General features: G+C 56.3%; 8 protein-coding genes across 8 annotated transcripts; 5 read left to right on the plus strand and 3 right to left on the minus strand.

The window, feature by feature from the left end:
- Positions 1 to 960: 960 nt before the first annotated feature.
- Positions 961 to 2,269, plus strand: ACO1O0_008942 (ACT domain-containing protein; the record flags this gene model as incomplete). Its single annotated transcript, XM_083198296.1, has 2 exons — positions 961 to 984; positions 1,115 to 2,269. The coding sequence occupies 2 exons, from the start codon at positions 961 to 963 to the stop codon at positions 2,267 to 2,269; spliced, it is 1,179 nt and encodes a 392-aa protein (XP_083046031.1).
- A 278-nt stretch (positions 2,270 to 2,547) lies between these two features.
- ACO1O0_008943 (ribosomal protein S5 domain 2-type protein) lies at positions 2,548 to 3,423 on the minus strand (the record flags this gene model as incomplete). Its single annotated transcript, XM_083198297.1, has 1 exon — positions 2,548 to 3,423. One exon carries the CDS (start codon positions 3,421 to 3,423, stop codon positions 2,548 to 2,550), a length of 876 nt encoding a protein of 291 aa, XP_083046032.1.
- A 451-nt stretch (positions 3,424 to 3,874) lies between these two features.
- On the minus strand, positions 3,875 to 6,130 carry VMA1 (ATP synthase alpha/beta family, nucleotide-binding domain-containing protein; the record flags this gene model as incomplete). Its single annotated transcript, XM_083198298.1, has 7 exons — positions 3,875 to 3,931; positions 3,987 to 5,551; positions 5,614 to 5,698; positions 5,760 to 5,808; positions 5,867 to 5,888; positions 5,948 to 6,023; positions 6,119 to 6,130. 7 exons carry the CDS (start codon positions 6,128 to 6,130, stop codon positions 3,875 to 3,877), a joined length of 1,866 nt encoding a protein of 621 aa, XP_083046033.1.
- A 1,071-nt stretch (positions 6,131 to 7,201) lies between these two features.
- On the minus strand, positions 7,202 to 10,270 carry ACO1O0_008945 (mitochondrial protein Pet127-domain-containing protein; the record flags this gene model as incomplete). Its single annotated transcript, XM_083198299.1, has 1 exon — positions 7,202 to 10,270. One exon carries the CDS (start codon positions 10,268 to 10,270, stop codon positions 7,202 to 7,204), a length of 3,069 nt encoding a protein of 1,022 aa, XP_083046034.1.
- A 536-nt stretch (positions 10,271 to 10,806) lies between these two features.
- On the plus strand, positions 10,807 to 13,567 carry ACO1O0_008946 (high-temperature-induced dauer-formation protein-domain-containing protein; the record flags this gene model as incomplete). The annotated part of the gene is made up of 3 exons (XM_083198300.1): positions 10,807 to 10,902; positions 10,968 to 11,678; positions 11,735 to 13,567. The coding sequence occupies 3 exons, from the start codon at positions 10,807 to 10,809 to the stop codon at positions 13,565 to 13,567; spliced, it is 2,640 nt and encodes an 879-aa protein (XP_083046035.1).
- Positions 13,568 to 14,811: 1,244 nt separating this feature from the next.
- On the plus strand, positions 14,812 to 16,667 carry ACO1O0_008947 (epoxide hydrolase family protein; the record flags this gene model as incomplete). The annotated part of the gene is made up of 3 exons (XM_083198301.1): positions 14,812 to 14,877; positions 14,940 to 15,074; positions 15,144 to 16,667. The coding sequence occupies 3 exons, from the start codon at positions 14,812 to 14,814 to the stop codon at positions 16,665 to 16,667; spliced, it is 1,725 nt and encodes a 574-aa protein (XP_083046036.1).
- A 554-nt stretch (positions 16,668 to 17,221) lies between these two features.
- On the plus strand, positions 17,222 to 20,504 carry SEC8 (exocyst complex component SEC8; the record flags this gene model as incomplete). Its single annotated transcript, XM_083198302.1, has 2 exons — positions 17,222 to 19,788; positions 19,847 to 20,504. 2 exons carry the CDS (start codon positions 17,222 to 17,224, stop codon positions 20,502 to 20,504), a joined length of 3,225 nt encoding a protein of 1,074 aa, XP_083046037.1.
- Positions 20,505 to 21,249: 745 nt separating this feature from the next.
- Positions 21,250 to 22,362, plus strand: ACO1O0_008949 (FAD dependent oxidoreductase; the record flags this gene model as incomplete). The annotated part of the gene is made up of 1 exon (XM_083198303.1): positions 21,250 to 22,362. One exon carries the CDS (start codon positions 21,250 to 21,252, stop codon positions 22,360 to 22,362), a length of 1,113 nt encoding a protein of 370 aa, XP_083046038.1.
- Positions 22,363 to 22,825: the final 463 nt, after the last annotated feature.

Here is a 22,825-nt window from a genome sequence, read left to right on the forward strand (position 1 = left end):
GCACCCCCCGTCGTAGATTCGCGGAAACCCACAGCTCCGCTACCAGGACCTAGTTAGATGTCTTCCTGGTTCCCCACAGGTCAGACGTCGACCTGCATCGCACTCATGCATGCCATGCAAGGCCCTTCCCAGCTGTGCCTACGCCCGAGAACCCAGTTGACGCCCAGTCGGCGCCACTGACATACTAGCATCATGGTCCGGTGTGGTACTACTCCCAATTCCATATTCCACCTCTCTGCCGCCCACGGAAAAGAGAACCAACTGGAGTCAGGAATCTGGCCGGTGGCGTCTTCATCTCGCATAATCGCAGCATTGTGGCCCGCGATGTGAACCTGCGCCAAGAAGCGCCCCCCATTGTGCCTCCCATGATCCCCTCAATCCCTATTGACTGTGGTGGGTCCACGGCCGATAATGGGGGGCCATGGGCCATCATGCTGGGAGTCATTCCCGTTCTCCTCTCTGTTGGCGAGCTCCGGCTGCATCTCGTAGCTCTGGGTCACGATATTTCCCTCGCTCGTTCCGTTGTACGGACACCCTTATCTGCCCATAGTATACTATTACTAGTGTGCCCCTCATTCTCAGGTCTGCTACCACGACCATTCTACCCCCTCTCCTCCTTCTCTTCTCCTTCTCTAGGATCTTAATTTCCTTTTCAGATCTGGCTCAATACATTGCTCTGGAAAGCAGTGGTTGGGTGCAAAGCTGAGTCTCAGGTGCAGCAGGACCCTGAATTCGCCGTCGTCGCAAACCTTAAAAACTTGTCGACGCCCGCGTCTTACACGACGCCACCAGTCTCTATCCAGAGTTTATTACTGGCCTACTTGGGGAACATTTAACCATTTTTTTCTATTCTACATCTCAATTCTTGCAACGATATTCAAAGGATCTGGACAGGGCACAGCTACCCTTGATCCTTGGGTCCTGGGACCCTGCTTCGCTGCCCGGTGCCTGCGATTCACAATGAACACCCAGATATCGTTCCTGGTGAGTGGCCCAATCACAAGAGTCAGCGACAGACTTAGATGCCGACACCGGAGCAATCCCACCTCGCACCTCCTCCCGTCTTCAACGGTTCAATAGTACAACGCCAAGTTCATGGACTGATTGTCAATAGGAAGGCTCCTACACCCTCATCCACATTCCCCTTAACCTCTACTCGGCCCTCCTCCAGCCTGTCCTGCGCGTCTTCCTCCCTCACACCCAGACCCTCGGCTCGTCACGCGACGGTCCCGAGCACGAGCTGCAAGGTCTTAGCCTCGATAGCCAGCAGCATGGCTTCCTCAACATCAGCGTCACCCCCATCGAAGTGTCCATCGTCTGCCACAGCTCCTGGGCCAAGAACGTCTTCGAGCCCTTCATCAGCAAGCTGCCCAAGGAGGCAGCCAAGACGATCGAGCTTTCCAAGCATGACTACATGATCCTCTCCGTCATCAGCGCCGGGCTCGACGCCGCGGGACGAGTCATAGAGCTGACTTCGCCCCTCGCCCTCGCTGGCATCCCCATCTTCTTCATCTCCACCTACTACTCCGACTTCATCCTCGTCCCCGCCAAGGAGCGCGACAATGTTGTCAAGGCCCTCGATGACAAGGGCTTCGAGCTGTCCGAGAACCAGTCGCAGTTCGTCAACGCCTCGGCCTACGGCGGCCGCACGAGGACGCCCAGCGCCTCCGCGTGCTCCCCACCGCGCACCCCGCCGCCGTCCAACCTCGCCGAGCTCCAGACCCGCGCCTTCGATCTGCTCAAGAAGCGCAACGTCACGCCGCGCGTCGACGACGACCTGGAGCTGGTCCAGTGCTCCGGCAGGGAGATGTTCGCCGGGACCGACGACGTCTACAGCACCCGGCCCTCGAGCAGTCGGCATGGCAGCATCCAACGCCGCACCTGGGTGGACAACATCGACACCAAGCTATACACGTGTGTCATCTCAGCGCTCGTCTCGCAGCCGCGCTTCATGTCCATCACCCTCGCGCAGGATGACCCGCCGTCACTGCTCCTCGACAGGACCCTCCTGGGCCTTTTTGGCGACTCCCTGGTGGGCGACACCGACGCCCGCCACATCCCCATCTTCCTCGACCTCGTCAGCCTGCCCCAGGAGGTCACGGGTATCGTGTGTGGCGTCGCAGGCAGGCTCGTAGAGGACATGCAGATGGCTGAGAGCTCTGAGCTGTCGTATCTGTCCACCGCGCGCGCTGGCGCCGTGATCCTGCCGGAAGCCCAGTCGAAACGGGCACTGGATATTCTGAAACCTCTTCTCAGCAAAGAAGGCTAAAAATGGATTGTGTAAAAGGCTTTCGTGATTTTCTTGTAGCAAAAGAACAAAAGAACCGGGGGGGGGGGGATTTCTCTTGGCTTGGGTCGATATAGGTAGCGCGTTGATTTTCCTAGTCATTGGCGTTCCACGGAGGGTTGTGTGTGCGAGATACCAGCAGCATTAGCAGCATTTCTGTAAAACAAAACTCGAACGTTGACCAGCAGCTGTCGATGTTGTGAACTCTCGTCATGTCGTCGTGAAGGAGGCTCGTAAACCGCCTCTCGATATCTCTTCTCTCATTTCCCCTTCTTCTTCTCCTTCTCCTTCTCAACCACCATGCCCGCCCGCACGAACCCATCCCTCGCCGCCGCGTTGATGACTGCAAACCTCCTAGGTCCCAGCTTTACGCCGCCGTACCACCTCGTCACCACCACCATGGCGTCCCAGATGTCCATCAGCTGCATCAGGTGCAGCAGGCGGCCACCCGCCGCCGTCTCGCCATCGTCGTCACAGTCCTGGTACGACACGCCGTTGGCCCCGCCGCCGCGGATCCGCCACGCCGTCATGTTGTGCGTCGCATCGCGGATCCGCCGGTCCGAGGCGAGCAGCTGCGCCACGTACAGGCGCGCCTGGTCGGGCGATGTGACGGGCGCGACGTGCGCGACAAATGTGGACTTGTTGTCCACGACGGGGGCTGAGACGGTCCACGGCGGCGCGGGGAGGTCTGCTAGGCCGACCTGCGCGTCGTCCTCGTGCGCATCTTCTGCTGCTGCTGTTACTGTCCCGTTGGAATTCCCGCCCCGATCTTCCTCTCCTGCTTGCTCTTCCGGCGGGACCTCCTCCTCCCACCTCCTAGTAAACTCCTCCACGGCGTCGAACACACACACGACGCCCTCCTGGAAGACGGTGCCGAGGGCGTCTCGGAAGAGGCCGAGGTCCCTAGCCCCGGCACCCTTCTTGCCGCCCGAGCTGTGGTGCGTGCCCAGGGCGGTGGGGGGATGTGAGGGGTACGAGTCCGGGAATTGTAGTCTCAGCGAGGAGGCATCGCCGGGAAGCTTGAGGATGTACGTGGAAGAAGAACCGTTGCTGGTGTCCTCCTCCGAGGCCGTGAGGGTGTTGTCGCCGTAGATGGAGTTTATGGCCTCAACCTCGTCGCGGAGCTCGTCCCCCATTGTTGTTAAGGGATATATGTAAATATATATATATATATATATATATATATATATTGTGAATGTGTGGCCGTCGGTTGGTGGAGGTTGTGAGGGTGAGCAGTGAGGTGATTTATTAGGCACAGTCCTACCATAGGCTGCGTGGAGGGTGATGTGGGTCGCAGCACACTTGAGTACGAGTACTACCTTGCTGTATCAAGCTTCCCAACCCGGGATCATGGCAATAACAACTTGAAGTGTCAACCTGTCACGTCAACAACGCACCAGATGCCACAGTTCTGGTGCCTCGGGCATGTAGATGTGGTAATCATTTGGATATATAATTTTAGGGAAATGCTGATAATACTGGGCGAGATCTGATCTGAGCTTCCCCCAAACCTCTATAGAACAGCTTCTGCTTACAATGCCCTACAATGCGTGGCATCCTCGTCTCTTCAAACAAGCGAAATACACCTTACTCGTCCATGACCGACGCAAACTTATCCGTCATTTCCTGGTAGATGTCCTCGTACTGTGGCGACTGTTAGCGGCGGTTTCGTCAACATATTCGTGTGTCGTAGACTTACCTTCTTGGTAATGACCTCCTTGCCATCCGAGGGTACTTCGAACTTGAGACTACGCAGCTTGGCCTGCAGGTCGCTGGTGGCCTCACGAACCTTGGACCAGCTCTGACCCTGTGCAATCGCCTTCTGCGCCTCATCATAGTAGCCCATCATGAGCTTCATCATCCATTCCGTCTTCCAGATGGGGCAGAACTGATCGTAGTTCGAGTAACCGTTCTGCTGCAGGAAATCCTCCTTGACCAGGCCCGAGATATCCAGGGTAATCTTGTCTGGGTCAGAAAGAGCACTCTTTCCGACCAGCTGAACAACGTTGTCCAGCTCTTCTGAGTCGGACAGCAGGTTCTTGATACGGTCACGTAGCCTGGGGAAATCGGGGTGCTCCTTCTCGTAGAACTTGTCAAGGGTGTTGGTGTACTTGCTGTATGACATGCTGGTGTTGATGGAGGGGAAGTGCTTGCGCTGCGCCAGCTTCTTGTCCAAACCCCAGAAAACCTGGACGATACCGAGCGTCGAGCTGGTCACAGGATCGGAGAAGTCACCACCGGGGGGGCTGACGGCGCCGACAATGCTGACACTGCCGTTACGCTCGGGGGAGCCGAGAGGCTGGACACGACCTGCTCGCTCGTAGAAGGAGGCGAGCTTGGCACCGAGGTAGGCGGGGAAACCCTGATCAGCAGGCATTTCTCCCAGACGACCCGACAGTTCACGCAGGGCCTCGGCCCATCGAGAAGATGAGTCGGCCATCATGGCCACGTCCAGGCCCTGGTCACGGAAGTACTCAGCGACGGTGATACCGGTGTAGATGGAGGCCTCCCGGGCGGCGACGGGCATGTTAGAGGTGTTAGCAATGAGGGTGGTGCGCTTCATGATGGGCTCCTGGCGGCCCTCGACCTCAATGGTCAGCTCGGGGAAGTCCTTCAAGACTTCAGCCATCTCGTTACCGCGCTCGCCGCATCCGACATAGACAATAACGTCGCTGTTGGAGAACTTGGAAACGGACTGACTAATGACAGTCTTGCCGCACCCGAAAGCGCCAGGAATGGCAATGGTACCGCCCTGGACACCGGGGAAGAGGGCATCCAGCACACGCTGGCCGACAATGAAGGGCTGGTCGGCGGACAGCTTCTCGGTGGTGGGGCGAGGCACACGGACAGGCCAGACCTGCATCATGGGGTACTCGGTCTTCTTGCCGTCGAACTCGACCTCGAGGATATTCTCTGCGACGGTGTACTCACCCTTGGCGGCGATCTTGGTGATGACACCACGTGCGCGGGGAGGGAACAGGATGCGGTGAGTGTGAATGAAGGAGTTCTCAAAGACGGTACCCCAAACGTCACCACCAGAGATGTGGTCACCGACCTTCATGGTGGGGGTGAACTCCCACTTCCTCTCCCGGTCGAGCGCGGGGACGGAGATACCACGGGGAATGTAAATGGACCCGGCAATCTTGGAGATGCTCGCTAGGGGACGCTGGATACCATCGTAGATACTGTTGAGCAGACCGGGTCCCAGTTCGACGGACAGGGGCTTGCCGGTTCGAGCGACGGGGTCACCGACCGTGAGACCAGCTACAGCACATGTTAGCATTGGCTTGCGATGCCAGTTTGTTGATCAATCGTTGCTGTCGTACCAGTCTCTTCGTAGACCTGGATACTGGCCTGGTCGGCGTTGATTCGAATGACTTCGCCGACGAGATTCTCGTGGCCGACTTTGACCTAATTGAGAGACGAATTAGCCGCAGGCGGCAATGTTGGGATGTGTTGCGTGTTGACGCACCAACTCGTACATGGCAACACCGATCATATCCTCGGCGACGACGACGGGACTGCAGTCGGGGTTAGCATGGTTCGAATCTCAGCATCGGAGCCTGTGATGGTGCTGACCCGGAGACGGAGTAGATCTTGCCTGCAGCGACTGTCAGAGGATGCTCTCGAGATGGCAATAGGGCGCAAAGGGGTGCGTACCATAGTGGACGGCCTCGTCATGGCCGTTGGCAGCCGCCTTCTCGGCAGCCGCCTTCTCGGCAGCCTTGGCAGCTTTCTGAAGGGCGATGCAGGTTAGCGAGGGTTCAGCGGGGCATGGAATGGGGTGCTCAGGCGCAGGAGCGGGCGTGGTGAACGCATGGACGCACGCACCTTGGGAGCCATGATGGGAGGAGTGGAGTGGAGAGGAGGAGCGTCGATCTCGGGCTCAGCTTGTGCAGAGGGGGCAGAAGCAGAAGCAGAGCTGTTGGGAGACGGCGAGGCTGGCCGTGGGGAGGAGGATGGGGAAGAAGGAGGTGGAGGAGTTGAGGTGTCGGCTGGCGGTGATGTCGGTGGAGAGTTTGGCAGAGGCAGGGTGGAAGCTACCAAGGCTGCCTCGATAGCGACCGGAGGGATGAGGACAGGCGGTGGCCTTGGCGCTGTTCCTGCGACGGGTGGAGCTGCGAGCGATGATGTAGCGGTTTTGGGGGGCGGCTGGGCGTCAGCGGCTGCTGGAGCTGCTGGAGCTAGGTCTGGAGCTGGGGCTGCTGGGGCTGCTGGGGCTGCTGCTGGGGGTCCTGACAGGCTGCTCCTGCGGCTGCTGCTGTTAGAGTTGCTTCTGGAACGGACCAGATCCAGCAACGAAGGCCGGGCCTTGAGACTTGGACGGATTCCCAGGTGCATTCAACCTCGATGTGAGCTATTGCGGATAGCTGTTGTTTAGCTGTTGTCCAGCTGTTGTCGTCGGTGTGTACGATGACTACGTTCGGTATACCGGCCCAGCGAGGTTGGGAGAAGGAGAGTCGTCGATTTGTTTGGTCCATCACACTGAGGTGGAGTGACAGGGGCCATCAGTTGACCAGCTGACGCACCGCCACGAGACGGGACGGATCACTTGCTGCAAGAGACGAATAGAATCAGTATCATCGGCCTGAGCTGTGGCTGGATATCTGGCTTGGACTGGTACAAGTATTCGTAGTAGGTAGGTATCCCGATGGATGACTTAGCCCTGTTTCTCCAGTGGTTTACATACAAGATGACGGGTGAGACCCTGCTAACTATATTGATACATGTTGATCCAAGATCCAGCTGCTCATACCTAATATACAGTACCTTAAAATACACCTGTGAGTATCCATAACTCAACGTTCCGCAACCTGCTCCACTGAAATGAGATTATACAGCCCTATACCTAGCCCTCTGGACTCCTGGTATGGGAAGACCCGCGGCATGCTTCCCGCTCCGCCTGCTCATGGTCTATGAGATTGGTCCATCTATTCCATGGCTCCGGGCCCCTGGTGGAAGCGGCTTCTCGTCCCACGCAACATAGACATCCTTGCCTTGCTGGGCTTCCTCCATACGCCTTCGGTACGACTCCCCCTTCTTCGCCATCTCCTTGAGTCGTACTCGGTAACTATCTTGCCAGGCTTTCGAATGCTCGCTCCTCTCCACCGTGTCGTTGTTCAATGCCTGATAGCGCCGAGATCTCATCGAAGAATATATCTCGCGCGCCTTTTCGTCTTCCATGTCGTTGACAGTGTACTCAACCTTCCAGTCCAGTTCAGGCTCGGAATCGTCGGGCCGCTCAACAAATTGGCCATCGACCTTGTTGCGGACGGTAATATACAGTCCCATCAGCTCTGGCGATGGCTGAAACCTAGCCCGCCGCTTTCTGGCTTCTGCTGAACGTACAGACTCAGTTGGCAACGGCTCACCATTCTCAGTTGTCGATTTCGGCACGTCTTCCTGACTTGCCGACGGCTCCTTGGCTTCACTCGCTGGCGTTTGCTCCTCGGGGGCCGTGCCTTCGTTTTGAGTCTCCTCTTCAGTCGTCGTACTTTTCTCACCATTGGAGGTGGCTACGCCATCAGTGTCAGAAGCCAGGACTTGCTCGGGAGATTGCGGCAGTTCCACATCGGATGCACCCCCTTCTATCTCAATGCCGCTGTTGTCGCTGCCAGGTATGGCTGGGTCCCCGTGGATTTCAGCCCGTCTGCTGACAGTCCGCTTCCCTGCCTTGATGACTGCTTTGAAAATGACCTCCCTCAACTCGTCGTGCCGCGACGTCGATGCTGTTTCGCTCTCCTCGACAGGGGCCTTGGGGGAATCGGACCTTGTCCCTTCAACCCCGAGGGGCTGCTCAGCTCCTGCCTCCGACGGTCTTTGATGGCTAGGTTCGAGGCTTTCTTCTGCGGCATGAGCAGCAGTTATCGGCTGTCCTATTTCGCGAATATCCTTCGCCGCGGCTAGTTCCTCACTGAGAGCGTCCGCAAAATCGTCTAGGGCCGCCTCATCTTCAGCCATGTGGTGCAATAGGTCCTCCTGCTCAAGTGCATCCTGTACATCCTTCACATCGAGTGTCCCCTGGGCGTCATCATCCACGAATTCTTCGACCTTGGACATGACATCCTCCCAGCCATCACTTACCGAGGCATTCTCGTTTGTTGTAATTTCGGATGGTGCGTCCGAAACTTGCTCTCCCTCGCTCTCTACTTCATCCTTCTCCACAGCAGGACTCTCAGCCTCACCCTGCTCGGCTCTCATGGTCATGATGGCTTCCTGAACCTTTTCCACGGAGCGTTTCGCAGCTTCTTTTGACGTCGCCATGTCCTCATCTGTGACGGGTTCCACGAAAAAGTAGGTTACGGGGACCTTGGTGTCGCGGGTCTCTATGTGGAGGCGTAGGCTACGGCCTGGGAACCGTTTTGTTGCTCGGTCCATCAAGTCGTTCAGGAGCGCCACGCTGGCCTTGAATTCTCGGTCGCCTAGTCTCCGACTACTCGAGCCATGAATTGCCGCATCCATTTCCTCCAGGCTGATGTACTGGAAGCCGAAAATGCGCTGGGTATTATGGTAGGCAAGGAAAATGCCATCCATGCGACCCATCCTCACTTGGAGGGAGTACTTGAGGAAAGCAGACCTGATTAGGTCGTAATACTCCCGCTCAAACGACTCCCACTGTCCAAAGCGCCGCTTGATTTCGTATCCTCTCCCTGCTTTATGGTCATGTATGTCCATTCGGATGGAGACAACGGCCCTAGTCTTGAGGTCAAAAACCCCAGTGCCTGGAAGTCTAGTGTCGCGAGCGTCTAGCTGAGACCTCATCAAAAAATCCCCCAGTGTTGTGTAATGATAGGCCTCGTCGGCGTTTCGCTCGTCTTCGGAAAGTAGATGAGAGCGCGTGCGCCGGTATTTCTCAAACTCTTCCCTCGGTAGCGTTAGAAGCTTCTCCATCGACTTCCCCAACATGCTGAGAACGTTTTCCTTGTCGTACTCCTTATCCGCGTCGATGGCATACACACCGTCGTTCAGCCGAGCATAGGCAGCCGCGGGGCTTCTAGTTAGTTTCGTAAAGTTGAACGATTCGGGTTCGAGAGATCGTGATATCATGGAGAAATCCGGTTTGCGCCAAGCAGATAGTAGGTAGTGAAGGTGGGAGAGAATGGCCGTCATACTAGATGTGGACCCGCAGTACTTCATCCCATGCTTCTTGGCCATGTTCCGCAGCCTTGTGTCCTTTGAGGATGTGATATAGGCCTTGAGCGCATCGAAGTCAAATTCGTCTACCGGCATGATCGTGGTAAGATAGGGATCAAAGTTGTAGACGTGAGACCGGGTATCCTGGATCTGATAGACTCCTGGGTTGAACAGGACTCGATCGAGGCCGTATGAAAGTGCCGGGACTTCTAAATCCTCGTCCTCTTCGACAGGATTGAAATCGATGTTTGTCGGAAGTAGCAGCTTGACTTCAAGTGGCGTCTCCAATGCTTTTTGGCCCTTTCTTTTTGCTTTCCTTCGAGGTGGGCTCTGTGTGGTTCCATTTGTGTCTTTATCCGCCTCTAATCTTCTCTCAGATGATTCCTGGAGTTTGGACTGTAGCGTCTTCAGGGGCGCTCCTTTCCGTTGGTCACTGGTAACCTGGCTGCTGCCGGGTCCCTCCTCGGTCGCGGTCGATTCGGTCTCCTTTGGCGCCGAGGACTCTGGAAACGTCGTTTCATTTTCTGGGAATGACTGCTCTTGTTGCGCCTCCCAAAGAGATCGTTGGTATTCGGCCTCAGTCATCACGCTACCCTCGTGGTGGACCTCGGAGCGCGGTGCGGTTTGCTCCCTGCGTTTCCAATATCTGGGACGCCTTCCCCAGCGAGCCTTGCTTTTTTTAAGCACTGATAATACAGGATTATCTCCCTCCTCTGTACCTGGCGAGTTGGTAGACACTGTCGGCGTCGTGGATATGCAGCGTGCATTACGCAGTGTTGTAATTCGTGGGCGAAACCCAGCCAGGCCGGCATTCCTGACCGACAGGTCAATCGACCTGTATCGCAGCATGGTGATGAACCTTGGTGCGCGACTCGCCAAGTTCGGAGGGGAGTGGGCGATGGTGACGGTCGTATAATAGATAGCGTTAACTACGCGCCCAGGCGCTCCTAGAAAGAAAATCGCCGTCGCGTTCCTATCGATAACATCTACACTATTCGGATGGTGGATTCACCTGCTAGGCTAAGAGCACATGATTGGTCAACGGCCATGGGCTCTGCGGATCCCCTTCCAAGGTTCGGAACGGGTTCCAGATTGATGGTGGGCTGCAAGCCTCCAACAGGGCTGCCAACTGCGAACGACTGCTGTTCGTGCCTACTCCTACGGATACTACAGTAGTAGCTTGTACTCGCATCGTGGCCTGTCGCAATCTACACTACATCTCGACCTCAACACTCAGCGCCCGCTTGCGACCAACTATCTCACATAGTCCCACGCTGCACACCAGACGAAAAAGACGGCATTGATTCTCCATAAACCACCGACTCTGTCTTCAGCAGCTGTGCTTTGGTCAGGCATCTGCCGTGACGAAGCCTCCCGCCGTCGCGATGGGTGCCAGCGACTCCAAGCTTGTGTTCAAGCAAGGGATCTTCAGGCTGTCAGAAGAACGCCATATCGCGGCGGATGACTCGTACTGGGCATCGGTTAGTGAATGATGACCTTAGACTTGTTGTGCGTGGTTCTAGCCACTGACCCCAGGCCTACCTAGTTCTGGGAGCTCCCCGAATCCACCGAAGATGTTTTTAGCCTCTTCTCACCCGCCGATATTCGACGGACTCGCGATAAAGCACTAGAAAACCTCGAAACCCTGATATTAGCCACGACTTCGCGATTATTCATTCTACGGCATCATCCTTCCTTCCCGGACCCCGAGTTCGCCCCGGAACGCGATGCGCTGAACTGCGTTAGGGTCTTGACACGGGTCCTCCCTTATGTGTACGAAAAGGATAGCTTAGCTGCCTGGGAGGAGCGTTTCTTCTGGGGAAATAGAAAGAAGAGAACACGAAAAGCTGCCATAGCTAATGAGGTCCTTTTCGACGAGGCCAGGGACAAGTCCCAGTCCCCAGACGCCGAGGACGAGTTTGAGGACGCCAAGCCGCTGGCCGAAGAGCTGATCGACACACTTGTTGACCTTTTATTCTTCTCCAACCTGACATTACCGCCGCAGCAAAGTGACCGATCCAAGGTCACCTATGCCATCTGGCAGAGCGGAGTGGGCTGCAACACGGCTGTAGCCACTACCAAGGAGTATGAAAACAATAGGAGCGAGATTCTACGCCTGCTTCTGACACTTGCTGGTCAGAGCATGTACATGGCGCCAGGTGTTCTTCCGCAGAGAGGTGTCCGAGCTCTGACCCATCTATGTACCTGTCCAGACAAGCAGGTGGTCTTGTCGGTGCTCTGCTCCCTCCTGAACACGGTATGTGGTGCAAAATCCAGAGTCGTTCTGTGACACTCAGGCTGACTAGCTTCTAGACCCTCAAATATAACCCGGCAACGTGGCGTGTGCCTTATAATACGTTGGTTTTCAAGGATTCCAAGCAAATACTGGTCACATACTCTCTCCAGTTTCTCCTGGCCTTGCTGCTGTACCCGATACCGGAAAATCAAGGGGCAGGGGGGTCGAAAAACTACTATCGACATTTCTTGGGCCGAGTTCATCGCCCCCAAGATTTCCAATTTATTGTTGACGGGATGGCACGGATCCTCAGCCAACCTCTGCAGGAGAAGTCTTCCTATCTTCCTGGAACGCAAACATCCGGCAGCTTTGCCCCTGAAATCATCATGCTCTTCTGGGAGATTACGCAGTGCAACAAAAGGTTCCGCTCCTTCATCATCGACACGGGCCGTGTACACGATTTTGTCGTTCTGGCTCTCTTCTACGCGCTGGAGTATAAGAACGAGGTCGCGAAGCATGGGACTGTCCGCATGTGTGCCTTCCTTCTGCAAACTTTGAGTGTGGAAACAACCTTTGGCGTCAGTCTGAACAAGTTTTTCGAGGGGCAACACAGTCTTCCGCCCTCGATACGAATCAATGGATTCCATGGGTCCTACGCCGACTTTCTGATCCAGTCAATCTACACCCTGATTACGACGAGCCAGGGCAAGCTCTCAGCTATATACCCGGCAATACTTGCAGTCATCAACAATATCGCCCCACATGTTGAAGGCCTCAGCGCTGGTAGCAGTTCTCGGCTTATGCAACTGTTCTCCTCCATGTCATCGCCGTCATTCCTCCTTGCCAATGAAACAAACCATACCCTGTTGCATTCTCTTCTAGAGTCCATCAACTCCATCATTGAAAACAAGTACAGGCGGAATCCTGAGCTTATTCTCGCTATTGTGAGGCATAAGAAACGAATCGAAGCCCTGCGGACATTTACACTGGAAACTGGCCAAGAGGAGATGGAGCGGAGGCATCGGATGAGGAAGGAATCTGGCGGGCCGGTAGACCCGCTGGACCCTGGGTCACTGCGGAGCTCGTCGGAAAGTATGCGGAGCGCCCCCAACGCGACGTCCCGGAACCCAGCGTTGGAGGAGGTACCAGAGGATGGTGCCTTTGCAATCGGCGACGATGAAGATGACGACAGTGATGATGGCCACGAACCCACTCCTGCCCGCTCGACAGCTAGCGATAATCCATCACAAGAGTCCTCGGCGCCTCCAGTGGAGGATGCAGTACCAGTGCAGCTGAGGGGCATGTCTGAAAAAGCAAGGGGAAAGATGCCGGCAAGCATCAAGTCGTTCTCGCGACAGAACAGCACTACAAGCCTCGGGGCATACTCAACCGCGGGTCAGTCACAAAGTGGAGCATTTGAGGCGTCTACCCACTGGATTGAGACTTGGCTGCCAGAACTGCCTCTGCACACAATCCTCACCGTCATCCAGCAAGTATCGGCTGCCATCCCGCGGCGGGCGCTAGCTCAGGACCCCGCGGATCGCGACACTCTGCGTGGCATACAGGAGACGGAGTTGCTAGGCATTGAGCCCTCCCTGGTACGGGTTCACTCCTTCGAATGGTCGCCGCTTGCGCTGGGCTGGTATGAGTCCTTGCTGTGGGGTGTGATCTTTGCGAGCGAGATGCAGATCGCCAAAGGAAACATGGGTATCTGGAACGGTACGGCGATCAAGCTCTTCCGCGTCCAGGAAACAGCTGCCGCTGGTCCGACGTTGGCATCACCGCGAGGTGCTGTGGATGCGGTCGGTAGCAATATTGTATCTCGCATCGGCCAGATCAACCTGAGGGGTGCTCAGGGGGATACGCAGGGTGAGAGGCCCTCGAGTCCGGCACAGCAGAGTCGTTCCTGAGAGAGGGGAAACTACTGCGTACGCCCCTGAGGTTGTTGGTGTTGGGATGCGAGGATGAAGATGTGGAGATGATGATGTTTCGATGCGACCAAGCCAAAATTCCTTGGAGTTAATCGAGGAGCTGACAATTACATAGAATTGGAAGATTGTGTTTCCACGAGGGCATGCCCCTGGCTCTCATACTCCTGTCTGCCGGGCTGGCATATACTAGCCTCTGCAAGGAGTGGTGGGGCCGAGATACGTTGTTGTCTGAGGTGGTTTATGGTAACATGAAGCGAGAATCTCTTTAGCGATGTGATCAATACCAGGCGTACAGCAGTAATATGGCGTAATACGTGAGCCTAATACCCCGTAGACGGGGAAGGTTTAATATTACACAGACCGTCTTTTTGTTCAAACGGAGACTTTGCTCCTTGGTGATCGGCTCTTGGATGCCGGAATTGGAATTCAAGTCCCCAATTGTCCCCAGTTGTCCCCAGCTCCCACCTTCGTACCTTTCGGGAGCTGACGATGACAAGGACCAGGAGAAGAGGACGCCGGTCTTGGCGACCAATGGGGGCACCGGGGCCGTCGAGCAAATGCATCTGCCCTGATTTCTGCCGCAGGGCCATCCAAGATTGAGCCCGTGCTGGCCCAGTGACCGTGAGCTGGCGCCACACCATTGCTGATCAATGGGAGTTCGCGTGCACCGCCACCTGGTTCATTCTGTGAAGCTGTACGGATGAATTGGGGGGTAGGTATATCTCGAGAAGCAGAGGCTCATATGGAGAATGTAGTCAAAAGATCCGGAGAATGGATGAAGAAGCGGCTGTCTTTCCCAACCGGGACAATGGTGTTTCAAAAAACCAAGAGCTGGGCCCGGCTCCAGGCCAGAGCCAAGACAAGATGGCGCCCAGACCAGTGTGTTTCATGTGGGACGGACGCCACAGTAGTGCAACGCTGGCGCCAGTTGCGAGCTACGGGCAAGTTTGTTGCAGGCTTGCAGGCTTGTAAGTTGCAGCTTGCAGCTCGAATTCTTGCCGACCGAGACCCTGGAGCACGGGGAAGAGGCACGGGAGGGGGGGGGGGGGGGACTTATGTCACCCTTGGACCCGGGTCCAGGCCTGACGTATGCCGTGCGCTTTCTTTATTTTAATAGTGACCTCTGACGAGGCTGGAAGATTTTGTCGCCAGCGGTCGAGGGCGTTGCAAGTCGCAACCGTGGTCGACTGGAACGACTTACACGGGGCGGCCATCGAGCTACAATGGCCACACCGGCGCCCACGGCCGAGGCTGCGTTCAGCGACGAGGTGAAGCCCTACAAGATCCATGTACGCCTACCCCAAAGTGATGTATCAGGTCAGCCTACAGTGTGGCTGATGCCCTCATCTAGGTATCGAGCAAATATCTGGAGCTCACCCGTCAGAAGCTGGAACTGACGAGGCTCCCTCACGAGAACTCGGAACCCAAGTCCAACGCCTGGTGGGAGCCTAAGCCTATTGTCGAGCCGCTCCTTGATTTCTGGTGGGTAGTTTTCTCGCAGCAATCATACGTATCTCATAGAAGAGAGGACTGATGCTTCTGTTCAAGGCTCGAGCGATACTCATGGCGCGACGAGGAGAGCAGGCTGAATGCTACGGTTCCTCAGTTCCGGACCAGTTTCCTCGTGCCCGGTACCGAGTCAGCTGTTAGGCTGCATTTCATTCATGCGCGGTCCCCTCACGCCAACGCTGTTCCCTTGGTCTTGATACCCCCCTTCCCTTTTACAAACCTCTCCTTAACTCATCTCATTCCCTTATTCACCGATCCAGAAGATGCCGGGTCGAACCAGCCTTTCCACCTGGTGATGCCATCATTGCCTGGCTTAGGATTCAGTGATGCCCTTCCGAATAACACACCGATGATCAAGGCGTCTGCGGAGATATTCGACTCCCTGATGAGCAGGCTGGGGTACAAGCATTACATTGCCACCAACCCGGGACCATCTGCAAATTCGCCATCACAGGTCGACTGGAAGCTGGCCAACTACCTGGCACTGAACTTCCAAGACTCGTGCCTGGGATTTCATTTTATAAGCCCTCCCCTGGAGGCTCCGACGATCCGGGGATCGCTGCTAGAATGGGTAAAGTGGAGGGTTGTCGACATCTTCAAGTCTCCGGGACTCGGCTACTCTCGAGAAGACCTGTCGGCGTTGAGAAGAGCATCGGGCTCCAAGAAGGACAGGCTCAGCCATGATCCACGACCAGAGGAATTCGCCTTTGATGGAAACGGGTTCCGAGAGCCGAATACCTTATCGTACGCCCTCTGCGACTCGCCGATAGGGCTTCTGCTTTTCGTCCTGATGATTCTCCGAGTCCTCGGCCCGGACAAGGAGCTGACACCTCAGGAGCTCATCACATTCACAGAGCTAACGTGGCTACCTGGACCAGAGGCCACTATGAGGTTATGGGCACATTGTGCGTCGTTACCGACTCAAGAGGAGAAGCCGTCGTCCCGAAAGCCGCGAATCGGTATCACCACTTTCACAGGGGAGGGTAGAAATGGAAAACAGGGAGACCCAAGTACCTTGCCCCGCCCCGCCGCGCATTTCTACGCTTGCCCTAGCTGGGGTAAAGCAAGATACAGCATTGTATCGACACAGAGGGTGGTAGGAAAGCCCGGTTTATTAGCATGGGAGAGGCCGGAAGTGATTGTAAATGGCACAAGGAGCGTGGCCAAGCGAATCCTGGCCGAGGATAAGAGGATGCAGACGACTGAAACGCCAGGGGCGGTACTCCTGGAGCAAGTCGTCGTCGGCGGTGACGAGCAGGCTCCTGCAGAAACGTCAGGGACAACAGTGCGAGAGATGGTGGATAGCCCATCTGAAGGCGTCGATCGGCCAAAACTAGCCGCGGAGCAGATCCTTCGAGTGCCCGGGAAAGATCCAGGTTCGAAAAGAGAATCGACAACAGCGCGGCCGTTACTGATGAAGGAGAGCCCCGCGGGGCGGATGCCTGAGGATCCTGAGCAAATCGACGACTCGAGTCCCGATACTGTGGTTGCGATCGGAGCCAAAGACACGCCGGATCCTATTCGCGAGGATGCTGGTGGCAGGTTGAATAGAGACTACTTTGGGCGTTGATGTCGACTGAGGTGTAGTCACAAGTCGCAGGCATTGGATGGTATGGATGGTACATCTCCATTCACGTCCTTCCATCTCCTAGGATATCCGGAGGGAAGTGTTCAACTAATGGCAAAAGGGAGGTTTGCTTCTAAGGACACTGTCTGCATTTTAATACCAGTTATTAATAAATTGCATTTTTGGCTTCCAGAGGGAAAAGGTCAATTTGTGAGATGAGATTTGGAGGAGGAATGTAAGAGCTGTTACGGGCTGGTGGTCCGTGCGCCCTGTGCTTTGGACCTCCAGCTCCATCGCTGCTGGCACCAGGTGGGCTGTCCACTGTCTGCTGTCCACTGTCTGCTGTCCACTGTCTGCTGTGCGCCCTGGGATCAACCTTCAAGCTGCCTCGGCCTCCCATTGCCATCGATCGATTGACGCGAACCGAAACCAACTGAGTGCACGCGCACGTCGGGAACTGTACTAAGGGACTTCGCCCGCCCGGGTCTGGCGACGATGCCTGCGCGAGCCTTTGGCATCTCCTGACACTCAGCTATCCTTGCGTCCACGCTCCCATCATGTCGAACCGCTACGGCGCCTCGTCCCGCAATGGCAACGGCTACTACGGAGGCCTTGGAAGACCCGGCGAAGACTACGATCCCTACGGAGACGGCTACGACAGCAGCGGCTATGCCGCGCCCCAGCCCCCCCAGCAGAGTCCCCAGCAGAGCCGGAGGGCTCCCGCTCCTCCTCCGCCCGCCCTTCATAATGTCCCGTCGCGGTCGCGCATGAGATCCGAGACCAACGCTGAGAGGCAGATCACACAGGTGCTCGAGCACATCAAGACGGAATGGCCGGCCATGTATGAGAGCGACTGCGTCCCGGTCCAGCTAGCCCTCCAGCTGCTCGACAACAGCTCCGTCGGCCGCGCCCACGACTATCGCAGGTTCCAGAAGACGCACATGTACCTGCAGGACTCGCTCAAGGGAATTGTCCACGAGCACCATCAGGGCTTCAACAGCTCCATCGGTACCTTCCACAAGATCCAGAGCAGCATCCATACGTCTCAGAAGAGGGTCCGCGCCCTCAGAGAGTCTCTGGCCAGCTCCAAGACTAGCCTCTGCACCACCGATCCCGAGCTAAAGAAGCTGTCCAAGGCCTCCCAGAGCTACGACGAGCTTCTGCAGACGCTCAACGAGCTCGACGATTTGCGCGCCGTTCCGGACCAGCTAGAAGCACGGATATCTGAGAAGCGGTTCCTGACCGCCGTCGAGGTGCTGCTCAATGCACTGCGGAAGCTGAGAAAGCCCGAGCTGGATAATATTGGCGCCTTGAGCGATCTTCGAAGCTATCTGTCGAATCAGGAGACCGCCTTGATGGATATACTAGTGGAGGAATTACACGAGCACCTGTACCTCAAATCTCCCTACTGCCAGGAGCGATGGCAGAGCCTTGCCAAGATGCAGGGGTCTCCCAACGAGGGCTACGGGGATGGAAACTCCATCTCCCCCTTTCACAATGTCCTGGAGACTGTCGACATAGACAAGGCTGTTACAGAGGATCCGATGAAGAATCCGGAAGCCGACACATTCTATTATATCAGCTTATTGGTCGAGTCCCTGAATAAGCTGGGCAGATTACAAAATGCCGTCGAGACGCTCAAGCAAAGACTCCCTGTTGAGCTGTTTGGTATTGTCAATGAGACCATCAACGAAGTCGACCAGCGTCACCCGAGCTCTCTTCGAGGAGGAACCGCAAAGAGCAGTGATCTCCACGTTTACGACACGCGGCAGACGCAGATGCGCGCAGACGTCATTTACGATCTTCTACAGACGCTATACGGCAAGTTCGAAGCTATTGGTGAAGGACACCGCGTGTTCCACGAGTCGATCAAGGCGCTCATCCGCCGCGAGGGAGCCGGCGATAACAGCGCCCTTCTCGGCAGCTTCAAAGAGCTTTGGAATCTTTATCAGAACGAGATACGCTCTCTGCTCCACAACTACGTTACCACGGATGCCGATGTGTACCAGTTTGACTCGCCCACGCCTGGAGCGTCGTTGAATGGCAGGAAGGATGCGTCACGAGAGCACCTCTTCAAATTCAGTGAGCTCGACTCCAAGTCTCCCGATATGGTTGCCGAATACGATGCTTTGGAAGGAATCATCCAGGCAACAGTCCCTGGCCTTACGAGTAGCTCGCGGAAGACTGGCGCGGACGTTCGAAGGAACCGACTCGCAGTGGATGAGGGAAGCTCGAGAAGAGGCGGCGGCTCGGGCTTGGGCGGCGGGCAACAGCACACGGGGTCATACAAATCGCTGGTCGAGCCCAGTGTCTTTAACATGAGCCTGCTGCTCCCGCCTACACTGGTGTTTTTGCAGAGGCTCAAGGGCATCGTCCCACCAGGTTCTGATCTAGCCACCAGCACGCTCACCACGTTCCTGGATAACTTCCTGGTCAATGTGTTCCAGCCACAACTAGACGAAACGCTGAGCAAGCTGAGCGATGCCGTCTTTGGCGAAGCAAACGCCTTCTCCCAAGACCCCCAGTGGAGCCAACTTGCACGGCGCCCCGTCTTCAAGGGTACTACCGCCTTCTTCGAGGTAGTGACGGCATTTTGCCGCATGCTAGGCACAATTCCACCTGACCAAGCTCTCAGCTCTTTGATTGTGACCCAGATGATGCGATACTATGATCGTTGCTTCAGCTGGTTCAAGTCACTGGTTACCAAGACGCAGGAGCAGACATTGGACAGCAGCAACCTGCGGGCGTCTGCTCGATTTGCCGTGGACCCCGGTGAAATCCACGAGACTATGCAGAAGATGTGGACCGCCGAATCCTGGGATAAAGACCTTGCGGAGATGGAGATTCATCTTTTGATTGAGCAGACCAACGAGTCACGACTGCAGATGAACGACATTATTCAGGACCGTGACACCATCTCGTCACTGTGCCTTCTTTACACTAGCATGAAGTGGCTGGCTGGCAAGATCTCTAGCCTAAGGCACATCACTGTGCACGAAACGGACTCTTCGAGGCACAATCTCCCGCGCGAGGCTAACCGGCGATGGACTTTAACGAACGATACCAGTCGAGCGACGGATGAACAGGGTTCCGTCCATCTTCCCCTTACAACCGAGACGGTCCAGTGAGTAGCAAACATGGCAAATGCGGAACAGAACGAATCGTGGCTAACCTCTTGACAGGGCTTTCGACAGCATTGTGTCGTCTTTCGAGGAGCTGGCGGGCACAGCTTTGTTGACACTGCACATGGAGATTCGCTGCCGAATCGTCCACTCCCTGCGCATAGCGTTATCGCCAGACGTGGCGCCCTACCTGCTGGACCAGGAGGTTACCGAGCCGGATCCGCATATCCTGAGTCTCAACTCGGAGCTGGTGTTCTTTGACGAGACTATTGCCCGCTATCTGCGGGAGAGAGAGACGGGGTTCATCAGGACCGGGCTGGGCCTGCTGATCAACTACTACCTGGTCAGGAACGCCTGGATGGCATCGCCCATGAACTCGAATGGCTCCGGCCGCATGCAGCTCAACATTCTGGTCCTCCAGCAGAACCTGAAGAACATCGAAGAAGGTGTGAACCTGGCCCGCGCCTCCAACTACTACTCCCTCTTCGACAGGGGCGCCGACGAGATCATCGCCAAGGCGGCGGCAAACAAGGAGAGGCAGCAGGCGGGAGGCGACCCCGACGACCTGGACAACTTCTCGTACGACGAGATGAAGGCGCTGATTGAGCTGTGCTTCAGCGAGCAGCTGGCTAACCCGGAAAGGGGTATCGCGACGGCGGCGAGGAGGGCGATGGATGAGAAGCTGCAGGCGCTGAGCGAGCAGATCTGGCATGATTGAGGAAGGGGGGTTTTTTGGCATTGTGATGATATCAACGTCGACTTTAGATGATTGGCGGGTACAAATACTATGGAGTTGCATGTTCAGTTCACAGCACTAGTGATTTACAGTCGGTCATTCCAGGGTCCCATGGTCCTGTTACCTTCGCTCAGATCAAAATGCTGATTCACTGCGAGACAACCAGCGGGACAACGGAACAATGAGACAATGATACTGCCGGGTACTTGACCTAGCTCTGCGGTTCAAAGGGAAACTTCGTACGCGATATACATGTAACTATAATGAGTACACCACAAATTCGGAACCATTGTCACGGCGTTCCTTCACCTCACCCCCCATCCAAGGCCGAGTTGGCGAAATGAATATGTAATACGTCTTATTCTATTCGAGTCTCTAACAGACAGATTCCAGATTCTAAGAAGTGGGATTCGCAGCACCCGGGTGGAAAGGCGGGATCCGGAGGCCGGGAAACACGGATGCGGGCCGTGCTGGCCACCCACAAAAGCGGCTCCGATCTACCCACATTAGCTTGCATCATTGACTCACCGTCACTCGCCGTGCCCACCCCCAATTCTCTCCAATCTCTGGAGGTTTGGGGGGGGGGGGGGTCTGAGGCCTTCGCAGGGCATATAAATGTACTTGGAGCGCAACTTGAAAGCGATAGTCGCCGTTCCATCAAGCCCCTTATAGGCTAGCTCTACCTCCCTTCTTCTCTTCATCGCCTCTCCTCTTCATCACCGCTCCAATGACCTCGCGCAGCCCCGTGGCCAAGCATGAGCCCATTCTCGTCGTTGGGGCAGGCGTCTTTGGCCTTTCACTAGCTCTAGAGCTCAAGAAGCGTGGCTACCAGGATGTCACTGTCCTCGACCGGTACATGCCCCCCGTGGTAGACGGCAGCAGCGTCGACATCTCACGCGTGATTCGTGTCGACTACGGCGACCAGCTCTACGGCAGCATGGCCCGCGAGGCCCACGAGGGCTGGACCACAGAGTATCAAGACCACTACCATTCGACGGGGTTCGTCATGCTCTCCAACAAGGGGGGCAACTCGTATATGGAGAAGATCCTAAAGGTGTCCGAGGCGCTGGGGCAGCGCCTGGACGAGTACGCCGACGCCTCCCAGATTCTGGACCGGTTCCCCTGCGTGCAGGCCAACCTCGAGGGGTTGAAGGCCTGCATCAATAACCAGGGAGGGTGGGCGGATGCCGCGGCGAGCATTCATCAGCTTGCCAGGCAGTGCAGCCACGCAGGTGTCAGCTTCATCACAGGTCCTCGAGGCCTGGTCCGCTCGCTACGGTATCAGGGGAAGCGCGTGGTCGGTGTCAATGTGGCCCGGGGGGGGCCCATCCTGGCTTCGCAGGTCATTCTCTGTACAGGCGCCTGGTCCAACCGCCTGCTGCCGCTCAGTCACGCCAGCACGGCCTCCGGGCAGCCCGTGGGTTTCATCCAGCTGACCGAGGAGGAAGCAGAGACGCTGCGAGGCATGCCCGTCATGATCAACCTCAGCACGGGCGTCTTCTGCTTCCCGCCCACGCCGCACAGCAACATCCTCAAGGTGGCACGCCACGGGTACGGCTTCGCGACCGAGGTGTCGGTGGATGAGGGTGACGGGGCCCGCCCACGGACAGTGTCGTCGCCGAAACGGGACACGGACAATGCCAGCGCGTCATATCTCCCCGACGACGCCGACCAGGCTCTCCGGGACGGCCTGCGCCAGCTCGTCCCCAAGTTCGCCGACCGTCCCTGGATGAACCGCCGGCTGTGCTGGTACTCGGACACGCCAGAGGGCGACTTCGTGGCGGATCACCACCCGCAGATAGACGGGCTCTTCGTTGCCTTTGGAGGCGCAGGACAGTAAGTTGGAAACATGGCCCTCTACCGAAGGTGGGGAGCAGCTAATCTCACGCATGACTACCTTAGCGCATTCAAATTCTTGCCTGTCCTCGGGCGATATACCGCTGATTGCTTCGAGGGTACGGCACCAGCAGACATTCGTCGCAAGTGGAGGCTGAGGGAGGAAGGAGGAGAGATGTCCAAGGACGGGGACGGTAGTCGAGGCGGGCCGCCGCTGAGGATTTTAAGCCCATCGGAGCAAGCTAAGCTCTAAAGCTTGGCCACCGTAATCGAGGTTAGAGATTGTTTAATATCAGATACCATGGCAATCAACGGCCAAATGGAATGCCTGGATCGGTCTACTCTATGCCATCGGAAGGGTTTCTGATGATGCAGACTTGGCACTGTTGGGATGGAAGTCCAAGTGTCAAGCTTTCGTCATCAAGGCAGGGGATTCGAAGTACAATGGAGCACCACTTAGGTAATAC

This window comes from Amphichorda felina (assembly GCF_050947745.1).
Source record: "Amphichorda felina strain 45539 chromosome Unknown scaffold_9, whole genome shotgun sequence".
Lineage (NCBI taxonomy): Eukaryota > Fungi > Ascomycota > Sordariomycetes > Hypocreales > Bionectriaceae > Amphichorda > Amphichorda felina.